The sequence below is a fragment of the Lontra canadensis genome, unplaced genomic scaffold, assembly GCF_010015895.1.
Source record: "Lontra canadensis isolate GAN:19392208 unplaced genomic scaffold, GSC_riverotter_1.0 scaffold189, whole genome shotgun sequence".
NCBI lineage: Eukaryota > Metazoa > Chordata > Mammalia > Carnivora > Mustelidae > Lontra > Lontra canadensis.
The window spans coordinates 833,971-849,349 of record NW_022631183.1 but is presented as its reverse complement, the minus strand read 5'-3'; the positions used below and the strand labels follow the sequence as shown (position 1 = coordinate 849,349).

General features: G+C 46.0%; 1 protein-coding gene across 4 annotated transcripts in view; it reads right to left on the bottom strand.

Moving 5' to 3' along the window:
• Positions 1-6: 6 nt before the first annotated feature.
• Positions 7-15,379, bottom strand: part of PSD2 (pleckstrin and Sec7 domain containing 2) — a 53,610-nt gene continuing 38,237 nt past the window's right edge. For 2 of the 4 annotated variants that reach the window (XM_032847561.1, XM_032847560.1), the window contains exons 8-15: positions 10,844-10,934; positions 8,975-9,018; positions 7,698-7,888; positions 7,453-7,523; positions 6,860-7,017; positions 5,797-5,941; positions 4,333-4,476; positions 7-693 (exon numbers count right to left, since the gene is read on the bottom strand). In XM_032847561.1, the coding sequence (XP_032703452.1) occupies positions 484-693; positions 4,333-4,476; positions 5,797-5,941; positions 6,860-7,017; positions 7,453-7,523; positions 7,698-7,888; positions 8,975-9,018; positions 10,844-10,934 (1,054 nt within the window). In that variant the 3' untranslated portion in view covers positions 7-483. The remainder of the gene's footprint in view (positions 694-4,332; positions 4,477-5,796; positions 5,942-6,859; positions 7,018-7,452; positions 7,524-7,697; positions 7,889-8,974; positions 9,019-10,843; positions 10,935-15,379) is intronic. The other 2 variants (XM_032847563.1, XM_032847562.1) reach the window with 2 other exon arrangements.

Genomic DNA, 15,379 nt, shown 5'->3' with positions numbered 1-15,379 from the left:
GGCACAGGCAGGATGGTGCTGGTGGTCCACAGACCTGCTGCTGTTCAAGTCTAAGGAAGGTGGATGAGAACAGGTGGGGACCCAAGCTGACAGCTGGAGTCCAGACCTGCCCTTGGGAACAAGAGAGATGAGGGAAGGAACTTGTGAGAAGGGGAGGAGGGCCTGCAAAGCCAGCTGCCCTTCCTTCTCCTCCAGTGAGATCATGGCTAGAGCATGCACACAACTGGCCTAGACAATGAGGCTTGGTGGTAGAGAGGAATGTGAGGGCTAGAAAGAAGGTCTGAGGCCCATATCAACTCCAGGAAGCAAGAAGATCAGCGCCACAAAGAACATTTCCATCTCCCTGGGCCACAGGGCTCTCTACACCCCTCTGGCTGCCTGTCAACTGCCTGGAGCTGGCGCGAGTAGCCCCTGGCTGGAATTGTGCTCACTGACCCCTCTAGGGACATTTGCCTGCCTCTGGGGCCTGCCCATCCACACCAGCTAAGTGTCAGGCCCCGTGGTATCCTTTGTAGCTCTGCTGCCAGTCATAGTCCCGTGGCCCTGACTGAGGGCGGGGCTTGAGTGTGTCTTGCGCAGAGAAGGGTCGTCCCCTTCTAGAGTAGCCAGTCGGGCCTCAATCCGCTCCAGGTCATCTGAGCCCACTTTGATTTTCACAGCCAGGAGGTGGATATAGGTCTCATAACGGCTTTTCTAGAAAAAAGGCAGAGAAAGGCCAAAAACAAAGTCAAATGACAAATAAGAAAATGCAAAAAAAAAAAAAAAAGTATTTGGACCTTATGTGATAAAAGACTAATTCCTTAATATTCAGAGTGCTCTCACAAATCAATAAAAAGGAGATAAACAATCCAATTAAAAAATAGGCAAGGGGCATACACAGAACTTTAATTCCTAATTTTAAAAAAATTCAAGTTAAGGGGCAATGATGAGTATGACAGCAAAAGTACAGACAACCAAAATAAAAGTTGACAGATGGGATTACAAAATTTAAAACTCTTGTGCATCAGAGTGGCTGGGTGGCTCAGTCAGTTAAGGGTCTGTCTTCAGCTCAGGTCATGATCCCAGGGTCTTGGATTGACCCACCCCCAGCAGGCTCCCTGCTTCAGTGGGGAGTCTGCTTCTCCCTCTCCCTTTGCCCCACCCCCTGCTTGTGTTCTCTTTCTCTCTCTCATAAATAATAAAAAATAATCTTTAAAATAAAGGTAAAAGTGCCCCTAAATAAAATCTTTTTAAAAAAAAACTCATGTGTATCAAAGGACAATCAATAGAGTGAAAAGGCAATCCACAGAATGGAAAAAAATATTTGCAAATCCTCTGATAAGGGTCTACTATCAAGAATATAAGAAAAACTCCTACAATTCAACAACAGAAATACAACCCAACTTAAAAAGGGCAAATATCTTAGACATTTCTCCAAAGAAGACATACAAATAGTCAATAAGCTCATAAAACGACATTCAACACCATTCGTCATCAGGGAAATGCACCTCAAAACCACAAAGAGATACCCTCTCACACCTATTGGAACATCTACTATCAGAGAAAAGTCAAAGAGTGAGTGTTGGTGAAGGTGCAGGAAGATTAGAACCCTCATGTGCTGCTGGTGGGAACCATGGCCTACCGCCGTAGGAAACAGTCTGGGGGCGCCTGGTGGCTCTTGGTTTTGGTTCAGGTCATGATCCCAGGGTCAATGAGATGGAGCCCCCCAGAGGGCTCTGTGCTCACTGGGAAGTCTGCTTGAAATCCTCTCTCTCTCCTTCTCTCTCTCTGCCATACTCAAATAAATATTTTTCCAAAAAAGGAAACAGTATGGTTGTTCTTCAGCAAATTAAAAATAATATTGCCTTGTACTCCAGCAGTACCACTTCTGAGTATATACCCAAAAGAATTTAAGGCAGGTCTCAGAAATATGTGCATACCCAAGTTCATAACAACACTATTTACAAAAGTCAAAAGATGAAAGCAACCCAAATGTCCAGCAGCAGATGAAAAGATAAAGAAGATGTGGTATCTACATACAATGGAATAGTATTCAGCCTTAAAAAGGAAGGAAATTCTAACACATGCTGCAACATGGATAAACTTGAGCATATGCCAACCACAAAAACACAATTTCTATATTATTCCACTAATATGCAGTAACTAGAGGAGTCTGCAGAGACAGAAACTAGAATAGTGTTCGCCAAGGATGGGGCAGGGGGAGTTGGAGAAGAGTTGCTCTTTGATGGGTATAGTTTCAGTTTGGAAAGATGAAAAAGTTCTGGAGATCGGTTGCACAACAGTGTGAGTAGGCTTAATACTACGGAACTACACATTTAAAAATGGTTAACGTGATAAATTTTATGCTATGTGTGTTTACAATTTTTTTTAATTTTTTAAGATTTTATTTATTTATTTGAGAGAGAGAGAGATAGAGAACATGAGCAGGGATGAGAGGGAGAAGCAGTCTCCCCGCTGACCCAGGGCCCCGGGATCATGACCTGAGCCCAAGGAAGATGCTCAACCAACTGAGCCAGCCAGGTGCCCTGCACAATTAAAGAATTTTTAATTCAAATTAAAATAGCAATGAGATACCCCTTACTAAACCTATCAGATTGGTGATTAAAACATTCAGGCGTGTCCACTGCTGGTGAGTAACATGAACAGAGAAGTACATTCATGAGCTATTTAAAGTATTATAAACCTGGGGTGGGGAGGTGCTGGGTGGCTCAGTCATGAACCATTGGACACTTGATCTCAGGTCATGATCTCAGGGTTGTGAGATCCATCCCTGTGTTGGGCTCCATGCTAAGTGTGGAGCCTGCTTAAGATTCTCTCTCTCCCAGGGAGGTGAGTGGGGGTATGGGGTACTGGGTGACAGGCATTAGGATGGCACATGACATGATAAACAGTGGGTGCTATACGAAACTGATGCATTAGTGAACTCTACATCTGAAACTAATAATGTACTATATGTTGGCTAATTGAATTTAAATTTAAAAAAATAAAGATTGTCTCTCTCCCTCTGCCCCTTCCCCCACCCCTCTCTCTCAAAAAAAAAAAATTGTTATAAATAGGTAAACATTTAGGAGGGAAATTTGGCTGACTATAACTGAGGGCCTGACTCTGAGCTTCCAGCCCTCACCCAGTCAGAAGAGGCTGAGGTCCTAGAAGAAGCAACGACGAACAGTGAGAAGACACTGTTCTCACACAACTCTGCACATGAGCAGAAAGACCCTTCACTGCTGGGCTTCACATCCCCTCCCTCCACACTCCCCTAGTTCAGCCAGGGTAAGTGAGAAAGACCAGAATGCCAGAGTCACACTCAGTCGTTTGGGCTAGGATCCTGGTTCCTACACTTCTTAACCGTCACCTCAAGGAAGTGGTCTGCCCTCTCCACGCCTCAATTTTCCCATCTGTAAAATGCAGATAATAACCCATTTCAACAGAATTGACATGAGGATTAAATCAATCAGTACAAGGGAATCGTGCCGACAACTGGCAAGAGATCAGTCCACTGTAGCTTTTGTTATCCCTTTTTCTTTTTTTTTAAACGTTGCAGAGAGAGTGGGTCTGAGAAGATTTTGAAAGCTGTACCGCTTTATTTTTTGAAAGGTCAGGATCTTCCCTGGGAACTCTCCTCTCTTCCTCACACTTCAATAGAAAATAAATGTAGAAATGCAGAGACTGACATCAGTGACTTACTGCCTTTCCTGCCCCAAAGGTTCCGTCTAAGCCTCTATATGGTCCACCCCCCCACAGCAGGTCAATACAAAGCCCAGTCCAAAAGAGACAAGTGGTTCCTGCCTCCCTCCCCGAGGCTGGCCCCCTCTTGTTCACCTGATGAAGGCGATGCTCCGTCAGCCCCATTTACAGAGCATCAGGAGGCAGAATCAGGGTGGGGGCCAGGGAGAGGCAAGATGGAGGGGAGGGAGAACTTAGTTGCTGTGCCTGATAAACATCTGTGGAAGAGGAAAGGGAGACAAAAGTGGGATGGGTCGTGCAGGTGGGCTTGAGCTGTTTATGGTTTTAACAGCTCTCCGAGAGGCTGGGTCATGGCAGGGTGTGGAAGTGAGGAGGGTCTTGGAGAAGAGTGGGGGCCAACTTGTGCTCTTTGAAAGACACAAGTGAGGCACAACTGTTTGATGAACAATTGGCAGCCAGACTGCATAGCCTGGCCCGCAGGAGGCCCTGTGTGGCTCATGACTGGCTCAGGGGAGCTCCCAAAGTGGAGAACCCTCAAACCAGGAGCCCCCGGCTGCAGAATGATATTGGTGACAGGAGAAGGAGGAGAGCTGGCTTCCTCCTTCTGCCCCAGCCCTGTCCTTCGCAATAGCCCCAAGTAGAACCCACCTCAAAAGTGAGATAGTGCTCCTTCAGCCGGTTCTCCTCAGCCTCCTTGGACTTGACACCCTTCTCGATGGGGTGACACCTGTGCTCAGCCAGCTCTGCAGTCACCTGCCTCAACTTATTCTCATGAGAACGCAGCTGCTCCTCCTGCAAAGACAAGTCCCGGACTGTGAGGTCCCACTCTCAAGACGTCACAGACGTGAGTCTGCACCTGTCATGCTGGATCTGCTTCCACAAAGGGAAACTGAGGCCTGGCCAGTGTCATCAAGTATGTGGGGGACCTAAGGGAGTGGTCCTCCACCCTCCTCCTTCCCGCCTTGCTTTAACTGGCATCAGCCCTCCTAAATAAATCCACGGCAGACTCGGGAAATGAGAGACCCTCACGCTAGAAGGCCCACACAGACACCTGACATAGACACACCATCCCACCAGAACCAGCACCCCACACTGGTTCATATGGACTCACACATGCACACACAAACACAGTGGACCAAGGGACAGTCTGGCCATGGCTACGCCTGGCTCCATATGAGGCACACATTCTCTTGGATTCTTGCCCAGGCACACGTGATGGTCAAAGTCCCAGCGTCACACGCAGACAGTCAGAGACACTGTCACTCACGGACAAGTGCGCGCATATGTTTCACCCAACAAAGTACAGGCAGACCACTTGGTTCTGTGTGGGCAACGAGCTGCGTGTGTGTGCGCGTGTGTTATGCATGTGTGCAGTGGGGGTGTGTGTACCCAGCAGGTGTGCATGCACATGTGCACACGAGTCCCCATATGGTAAATGTGTGTGTGGGCTGTGTGTGTGTGGGCACCATCTGCACATGCACAGGGGCTCTGGGCAGAAATTGTCACTGAGGGGCTCAGTGGAGAGACCCAGGACAAGGGCCCGCTATGAAAGGGGCCCTGACAAAGACAGGAAATATGGAGCTCCTCCTGCCCTCCGCCTCCCAAGGGGTGCTCCACCATGTATCCTCTCTCCAGAAAACCCCTGAAAAACTCAAGTACTGATGAGCAAGAGTTTTTTTAGGATTACAAATAAAATAATTCAGGGTAAGTAAGAAGAGCAAAAGAGTCCTAGATGAGGACCTAGCCTATCTCCCTATGACACAGCCCGTCCCTGGCTCCCTGTGACACACAGTCTCTCACATCCAAGCTCAGACATGCACCATTCCCAAGACCCACAATGACATCGACAGGCTATTACACCATTGGCAGAGAAGAATGCAGGCCTCTGTGTGGTGCCTATATTATCCACCCCACTGAGGGTGGCCTCAGTCTTCCCATCTGTAAATGGGCATGGGGTGCAATGGGGATGGAGAAGATCTGTCTCTTCACCCTGTCTCTTAGCCCAAGATCAGGCACCATATAGGAGGAGGTAGAGACTGCTAAAAGGCGGCAGTGGGGAGAGGTGCTGGATGCAGCCTGAGTAGGTAGTGTTGGGGTCCCAGGAGATCATACCTGGCAGAGGCGAGTGGTGCAGGAGGGCAGCAGGGGCCGACAGAACTTCTTCATGGAGCTGACAGCAGCAGGGAAGGAGGGGGCTGAGAAGATGGCAGCTACCAGGTTGATCCTAAGGATCCAGGACAGCATTTCTTCCTTGCTCCTGGGGACAGGAGGAGAGGGGAGAGGGCACCAGCTCCTCACAATAGGACTCCCTTCCCCCACCCAGCACCCAGGACCCACTGCTATCCTGGCACAGGGTGGGAGTCACCCCTTTCACAAAGGGGGACAAAGGAGTGAGGGGGGATGGCAGAATAGGGGTGGATGGGTCCGGTCAAGTCTGTGTAGGGAGCTCGCTTCTGTCCCAGCTTCTGGGTTAAGACCTAGATTTTTACATGGAAAGAAAGTTCTCTAGGTCCAGAGTTAACAGTCATGGGTCAGTGGGCCCAGATTGATCCCTGGATCAGTGGATCCTAGAGGCAATAGGCAAGGGGTATCCCCACTCAGGCCTCTGGTCCCTGCCCCACTACCTCGCCCACAATGCCCACTCCCATCCTGAGAGGTCCTCTACTAGCCTCTCTGCTTTTAAGCTACTCTGACATATAACTCCAATCTCAAGTCACAGAATAGGGTGTAGAAGAGTGGAGGGAAGGCCTTCTGGGGACACCGTAAGCTGAGTCTTTCCCATTCATTTCCCCACCCCAATTTACAGTGAGGGAAGATTCATTACGACCCCATTTGCCCTGATGTAGGGACTTCAGTGTGCACCAGAATGTCTGGCCTGTTAGAACACAACTGCTGGCCCAGCCCCATAGCTGCTGATTCAGTAGGTCTATGTGGGGCCAGAAAAACTGTATTTCTAACACATTTCCAGGAGATGCTGACAGACCCACACTTGAGAACCTGTACTTCAGGGGACCCCAGCTGTCAGTCTGTATCACGCAGACACACTCACTCTTATGGCTGACATGAGGGCAAGCCGACAGCACCTCACCTAAGGCGGGTGAGGAGCAGGGTGTAGTCAGTCAAGGCTGTAGGCCCTGAGCCCAGGTGGGAGGGAGGGGCTCCCACTCCTACTCACGGTGCCTGGAAGAGGAAGACCCTCCAGTCAGCTGTCTTCAGCTTGAGCACATTGGACTTCTTGCTGTAGTCGGAGGCCCTAGTGGCCAGAGCATGGTGCACGCGAATGGCATTCTTCAGGTCGCCCTCGGACAGAGCTTTGTCAGGCCTGTACTCATCCTGGACGGGTGGGCCGGGGGCAAGCAAGCCTCTGTCATCACCAGGCTTGGGTTCGCTAACCCACATTTCCTCCACCCTCGCCATCCCTCCCTCGTGCTCTCACTCCTATCCCTCCACTCCCTCCATTCTTTAGCTCTTGCCACTGTGGTACGATGCCCACCCCAACAAAGCCCACCAGCCACTCCTCTCCACAGCCTGGTTTGTCCCAAGGCTCAGAGCTTCCACTGTGTATCTTCTGAGCCCCTAGGTATTTGAAAGATTCCTCCCTGAAAACCCGAAGCTCTGTGAGCCCGAGTCAGGCTTTAATGAGGGAAGGGCTCAGCATCTGCCTAAGCCCCAGGTCCTGCCAGGGACACTCTGGGCACCACTAGACAGGCGCCAGTTGAAGGACAGCACTGACCCTACCTGGGTAAGGGCTCTGGGGCAGTCTCTCACCTTCTGTAGATACAGGATGGTCCCTTTGAGCACCGCGTAGAATTTCTTCCAGCCACGCCTCCCACGGGGTGCTAGGGATGGAGTAGGGGTAGTGCAGCCACAACTATGCAGCCCGATATCTCCTCCCCTGCATGCCCCTGCATGTCTACCAGGGTGTGCAACCCTAGAGCAGTGACTATGGGAGCCAGAGCCTCTCCCCTGAACTAGCATCCCTCCCTGTGCCCCTTCCCCCGCCTGACACCCACTCCTCTTGCCATCCATGTCGGCGTGAGTCTTCCGAGTCAGCACACCGTGCTTGTAGGTGGTAGCGCTGAGAGCCTGCGGGACATCCAGGAAGGGGTTGCCACCATCCAAGATCCGTGTCACTTTCTTGGTGCCTGTCCCAAACTTGTCATCCACCAGCTCAGACAGTGATTTCCTCAGCTCGTCCTCATCACTAGGAAAATGCTAGGTCTGAGCACCATCTCCATGGAAGCCTTAGCCCCACATGGACATGTTCTCTCCCCACCAACCCAACTCTAGGAAAGAGTCAGAGGTAAGCAGAGATAAGAAGTTTCCGATTCCAGATCACAGATCCAGACCTTTGATCCGTCCCTTCACTCTTCAATTCTGACCCATGTCCCCTGAGCTGTGATTCTTGGCCTCCAAGCTCTCTCTAATCCTTACCACTGACCACAAAGTTGGAGACCTTACTAGTTTTATTCCTGGTCTTTCTTCTCCTCTTTCCAACCCTGAGAGCCCAGTCCCAGGGAGCAGTGACCCATAGCCAGACTAAAGTGGCTTCCCAAGTCCCAAAGACACTGTCTGAGCTGGCCCTGGGCCAGTAGATGAGGCCCTAAAGTTTAGGTTCCCCATTAGAGCCCTGGGAGAAAATGTCAGCTCTTCCCAGGGTTGTTGGGCTTCCTAACAATCCTTACATGTATGACCTCTACATGAACCCAAAGACCAAGGTTGCCCTGGGGAGCACAGGAGGCTGGGGCAGCCACTTTCCCCAGGAGCCTCTCAGTCTCCTGACCCAGCAAGGTCACCACACCTCTTTCCAGATGGCTGGGCTCCTCCAGGTCTCACTGCCTTTGCAGGGGAAGAAGTTGGCAGACAACCACCTCTCTCTACTGCCAAGAGCAGTCACTACATAAATATGGTCATATTCTTAGTGTTATAGGGGGATTTGTGCCTCCTGTCTGCCTACCTCCCAAAACGGGAAGAGCTATCATCATTGGAATAGTGCCAATATCCCCAGTACAGAAAATAAGTTGTAGACATCATGAAACTAAAGTCACAGTTTAATTAATTCCATACAAGGTTTTTGGTTTTTTTTTTTTAATCAAGACAGAAAATGTACCCTAAGGGGAACTTAACACCTGGCGCTGGCCAGATGGACAGGGGTCACCAGAGCTGTGGTTTGGGAGAAATCAGCACCATGGAGAGTGACAGGAGTGTCCTCCAGGCACCGTCAGCCACTCCCCCTTCTCCTTCCCAGTGATTCACTTTCCCTATACCTGTGCCCATGGGTACTACTCACATGGCCCATTCCAGCTTTTCGTTCTTGATAGAGTTGTAAAGGGTCTGGGACAGAGGAAAAGAGAAAGAGAGGAGTTCAGATGAAGAGTCAGAGAAATCTCCATCTACCTTTAGTAATGTGGTTGCAGTGAGGAAGCAACTTTCTAGTCAGTGGGACAAAATAAATGTTTGATTCACAACTGTTGAATGGGCGAATGAATGAGGGATGGGTGGGTAGATGATTCTTTAGATGAATGGGTGTATAGATTTGAGGAAGAGTTGGGTAGATAGGTTAGTGGGTAGGTGGATGGGTGGGGAAATGGGTGAAGGGGAGGGGAGGGGCAGGCGAATGATTTTCTGGGTAGGTGAATGGATAAAAGGATGGGGGCATGTGAGGTTGGGTAAATGGGTAGATGGGGAGAAGTGGATAGGTGGGTGTTGGGACTGGGATTATTTAGTCTCACTTACAAATACATTCTTAACAAGCCCTTCTTGATGATGAAGAAGATAATTATAAGAAGAGTTACGGAGACAATGTCCTATTTTTTGGCCTCCAGACCCACTATCCAACTTCCTTCCTGGTATCATCATATCCTTCAAACCCACTATCTGAAACTGAATTCATCAGGACACCTGGGTGGCTCAGTCAGTTGAGTATCTGACTCTTGATTTCAGCTCAGGTCATGATCTCAGGGTGGTAAGCTCAAACCCTGCACCAGGCTCTGTGCTGGGCGTGGAGCCTGCTTAAGATTCTCTCTCCAGGGCACCTGGGTGGCTCAGTGGGTTAAAGCCTCTGCCTTCGGCTCAGGTCATGATCCCAGGGTCCTGGAATAGAGCCCCACATAGGGCTCTCTGCTCAGCAGGGAGCCTGCTTCCCTTCCTCTCTCTCTGCCTGCCTCTCTGCCTACTTGTGATCTCTGTCAAATAAATAAATGTTTTAAAAATTAAAAAAAAAGATTCTCTCTTTCCCTCTCCTTCTGCCCCTCTTCCTGCTCACTCTCGCACTCTCTCTCTTAAATAAATCTTTAAAATATAAAAATAAAAAATAAAACTGAACTCCTCATTTACCCCCTAAAAAACCTGCTCCTCTTCCTCCAAGGCAGAGAACTGACCAGGCCTAAAAGGCCAGAGTTTCACCCTGGGCTTCAGCTTTAGGGGAAAACTAGAATCCCTTAATTCCTGGTGATGTTGGGGAAATGAGTGCGTTTTTCCCTGTGGTGATGACAATGACATTTGTAGTGATGGTGGTGGTGGAGATAAAGGTAGTGGTGACGGCAGTGGCAGCTATGACAACTGTTGGTAGCTTTGAGGGTTACTGTGACAGCAATGAATAGAATGGAGTGTTAAAACAAATCTCATAAAGTGTACCCCTCTGTCTAACTCAGGGAACAGGTAACAGTCAAATGTTGAACTGGATGGTCACTAACTCTATCCCAAAGTCATGGTGGCCCTGACCCCAGTATTAAAAACGTAGACTTTCGGAAGGGCCTGGCTGGCTCAGTCAGTAGGACATGTGACTCTTGATCTTGGGGTCATGAGTTTGAGTTCCATGTTCGGTGTAGAGGTAACTTTTTTTTTTAAAGATTTATGTATTTATTTGAGGAGGGGAGGGGCAAGAGGAAAGGGAGAGAGAGAATCTTAGGCAGTCTCCTTGCTGAGTGTGGAGCCCAAAGCGGGGCTCGATCTCACGGCCCTGAGATCATGACCTAAGCTGAAATCAAGAATCAGACACCTAACCAACTGAATGACCCATGTGCCCCCGATCTAGAGGGTTTTTTGGTTTTTGTTTTATTTTAATCTAGACTGTCAGGATGTAGTAGAGCAGAGATCTCTCTCCTCCCCACCTGCTCCAGGTACATTTCAGGGGATGGGAACCCTTAACAGGTTTTACCTTCAGCAGGTCTTTGGCAAAGTCTTGGCCATCATTGAGCTGGTCCAAGTTGGCAATGAATTGCTGGCAGGACATCTTTTTGCCAATGTTCTGTAACGGAGAAATGGTTCTGCCTGAGAACAGGGTTGGAGGCAGGTATGATCCCCACACCCTGCCCTGCCCAGCCAAAAGTGATGAAGGAGCATCAAGGGTAGTAATGAAAAATACTGCCTATAATTCCCTTTGTGTCCAAGAATTCACAAAACTCTTTTTCACTTTCAAGATTCTATGTGATCCTCAATGAGAAGTTGGGAGTTTTCCTCAAACCCAGATGGAATCAGGTTGAATTAAATAACATAACGGATGACATCTGCCAGGTGCCTAGAATGTTTCAGGTATTGTACTTGACATGCATTATTTTATTTCCTTTTCATAACAAGGAGAAAGTGAGGTGGGTGTTACTATTATCCCCATTTGACAGGTAAGGAAACTGAGATGTAGGAAGGTGAAGTGATGTGCCCATGATCACACAGCAAGGAAGTGGAAGGGCTGAGTGTGTCTGACACCAAAGCCCATGCTCTCACCCGCTACTCCATGGTTAACTCTCCCAAGGTCACACAGCACCAGGACTTGAACCCAGGCCTCTTGGCTGCTGAGCAGAAGCTCTGTGTATTCCGTCACAATTGTCTCACCCTCTCACCTGTACAGAGGGGCGGCAAGACCTCCAAGAGGTAGGTGAAGTGAGGGAGAGGTTTGTCTTAAGAGAATCAAAAATCAATTTCCACCAATACACACGGGTACCCCATGCTGAGCTGGGCTAGGACCGAGGGAACCCGAGCAGATGGCCTCACTCCAGAAGGCACAAAAAGACAAAGAGCTGTAAATGACTGCACCCCAAGTTCTGCATTTTTTAAACCACTGAATAGCAGAGGGGCTCCAGCCCTCCAAACCCAACACCTGATGTGCATACTTTCAGATTCTTGCAATATCCATGTCTGAGGACACACTGAATGGCACTTCACCTTTGTGAAGACAAAGACCCTTGAACACAGGATACTTACTGGTGTAGGAGTTTGTGGATTTAGGTTGGCTATAAGACACTATTTTCCAAGACCTAACTACAGATGGGAATAGGTATTAGCTCCACAAAAAGACTTCATAATAAAATAAGTTTATTTACATGTTTCAGAGTCTTTAATATGACTGTGTGCATTGAGAGTCTCCAAAGGAAGGATTCCATGTACAGCCTCTCAAATTCATTGACCTTGTCAGCATTTTAACAAGGAGAATCTATTAACATCATGTGGACATTCACATACCACAGAAAATAATCCAGGAAACAAGGATATAAGGCTTTATAAGTAAATGACAAGCAAGAATTTTCTACACCTTTCCAAAAGGTTAAGGAGACATCCTACCTGCACCGTGATATAGTATATTTCATATATTTATGTGGATATTTTATACATACATATATGTATTTTCATATGCCGCCACTTATGTGTGCATTCATAATAGAGGGATATGAGGCAATAATGTCTGGGTTCCACACACTGAACTTTCCGCAGCCACCTCAGGAGTTCAAAATTTAAAAAAATAACCAGGCAAGATTTTCAATCCCAGAAATGATGGGCTATCTTGCTGCAAATGAATGTTCCTAACTGAAACAAGTGCTGGTCAAAATATCAAAACTTCTGGGTGAAGGCACTAAAGAAATGTAAGAGCAGTGGGAACTTCAAGGGTAAAAATCCTGCAAGAAGGGAAGCATGGAGATATGAGCCCCATAAGGAGAGGCTTTCCTACCTGAAGCATTTGCTGGTTCACAAGCAGTGGCCAAAAGGATGAGCAACTGAACAGTCAGCAGGACTGAGGAACAAAAATGGGAATTCAGAGCCCACCAAGGACGAGGGGCCCTGGGGAAACACCCCAGTCAGACTTCAATACAAATGTTGAAATTAAGAAAGGAAATATTAAAGGGATTTTTCTGGCAGAAGGAAAATTATCCCAGATGGAAGCATGAAGAAGCAGAAAGGAATGAAGAGTAACAAAAAGGATGGCTACATCCAAATGAATACTGATTATATAAAACAATGACATGATAAGAAAGTTTTCTGGGGAAGGGCACCTGAGTAGCTCAGTTGAGTGACTCTGGATCTCGGCTCAGGTCTTGATCTCAGGGTTGTGAGTTCAAGGTCTTAAGATTGTGTTGGGCTCCATATCGAGCATGGAGTCTACAGAAGAATAAGAATAGGAATAAGAATAAAGGAAGGAAGGAAGTTAGTTAATTAGTTAGTTAGTTTTCCGGGGAAATAAAGTATAGAGAAAGATCTAATAGTTTAAAAGGTGACAACAGTAATATACAAGTTAAGAGGGCAACAGTAATATACAAGTTAAGAGGGAGAAATGGAGTTAAACTCTTTTAAGGTGATTTTATTGCCCAGGAACTGAAAAAATTCATTAATAAGTTAGGGTGCACTGAAAACAACAAAAAGAAATCCTAAATAATGAACAACTAACAGGCTAAAGGGATAAAAGGGAATTCTAAAAAATGCTTAAATAATCCAAAAGTAGGCAAGAAAGAAGAAGAAAAGGAACAGAGAATGTTAAGTCAGAGAAAACAAGTTGTATCCTGGTAGGTTTAAATTTAATTATATTAGTAATTCATTAAATGGTCAAATTAATGGGACACCTAGGTGGCTCAGTCATCACATATCTGCCTTCAGCTCAGGTCATGATCCCAGGATCCTGGGATGGAGCCCTGTGTCAGGCTCCGTGCTCTGCAGGGGAGCCTGCTTCTCCCTCTCCCACTCCCTTGGCTTGTGCTCCTGCTATCTCTCTCTCTCAACTAAATAAATAAAATCTTTTTTTAAAAAATGGCCAAATTAAGAGGCAAAGATTATCAGATTTGATTTTTTTTTAAAGTGTATCATAAAAGACATACCTTTTAAATATAAGGAGACAGAAAACTTAAAAACAAAGGGTGGAAAGAGATATACATGCAAACACTAAACAAAAGAACTCCAGTATAACGACACTAATATCTGAGAAAATAGACTTGAAGACAGGAAGCCTTACTAGAGATGAAAAGAGACATTTCATAGTGATAAGAAGGCCAGATGATATAAGCATCTGAAATGTGTATGCATCTAATAACACAGTCTCAAAAAATAAAAGACAAAAATTGTCAGAACCAAAAAAAGAAAGATACATTCACAATCTTGGTTGGAAATTTTAACACTGCTCTCTCAGTAACAGAAGAACAAAAATACTAAACAATTCATTAACAACAATTAGATAAAATGGATGAATTCTAGAAACACACAAACTATTAAAAATGCTCAAGCAGAAATAGAAAATCTGAATAGATCTATAAGAAGTAAAAAGATTGAAGGACACCTGGGTGGCTAAGTAGATAAATCATCTGCCTTCAGCTCAGGTCATGATTTGAGTCCAGGGACCGAGCCCCGCATCAGGTTCCCTGCTCAGCAAGGAGTTTGCTTTTCCCTCTGCCTCTCACCCTGCCCTGCTCATGCTCTCATGCTCTCTCTCTCATTCTCAAATAAATAAATAAGAACTTAAAAAAAAAAAAAGATTGAACCAATAATCACAAAAACTTCACAAAAGAAAAGCCAAAAACCAGATGACTTCAGTAGTAAACTTTACCAAACATTTAAAGAACAATTAAGACCAATACTCCTCAAACTCAACCAAAAAATTGACGAAGAAGGAAAACTTCCTAACTCCTTCTATAAGGCCAACATTACCTTGATAACAAAACCAGAAAAAGATCACAAGAAAACTACATAACAATATCCCCCAGAAATATAAATGCAAAAACCCTCAACAAAATACTAGTAAACAGAATCCAGCAGTATTTTGAAAGGATTATATACCACGATCAAATGGAATGTATCCCAGTAATGCAAGTGTGATTCAACAAAGAGAAATCTAACAATGTAATACACTACATTAATAGAATGAAGGGTGGGGAGGAAAGCCACATGTTCATCTTAATTGATGCAGAAAAAAACATTTCACAAAATTCAACACTCCTTTCATGATAAAAATAAAAATAAAACACTGAACAAACTAGGAATAGAAGAGAACTTCCTCAGTATGATAAAAGGCATTTATGAAAATTCACAGTTAACATCAAACTAAATGATGAAAGACTGAAAGCTTTCCCCCTGAGATTAGGAAAAAGCAAGAATGCCCACTTTCCCCAGTTCTCGACATTGTACTAGAAGTTCTGGTCAGAGCAATTAGGCAAGCAAAAGAAGTAAAAGGCATCCAAATTAGAAAGAAGTAAAACTATCTCTGTTCATAGATGACATGACCTTGTATACAGAAAATCCTAAAGGACACAACCAAAAAATGAACACATTCAGCAAAGTTGCAGAATACAAAATCAGCACATAAAAATCAATGTTAAGTAAAGAATAATCACAAACTGAACTTAAGAAAACAATTTCATTTACAGTAACATCAGAAAGAATTAAACACTTAGAAATAAATTTAACCAAGGAGATAAAAAGACTTGTATACTGATAACTACAA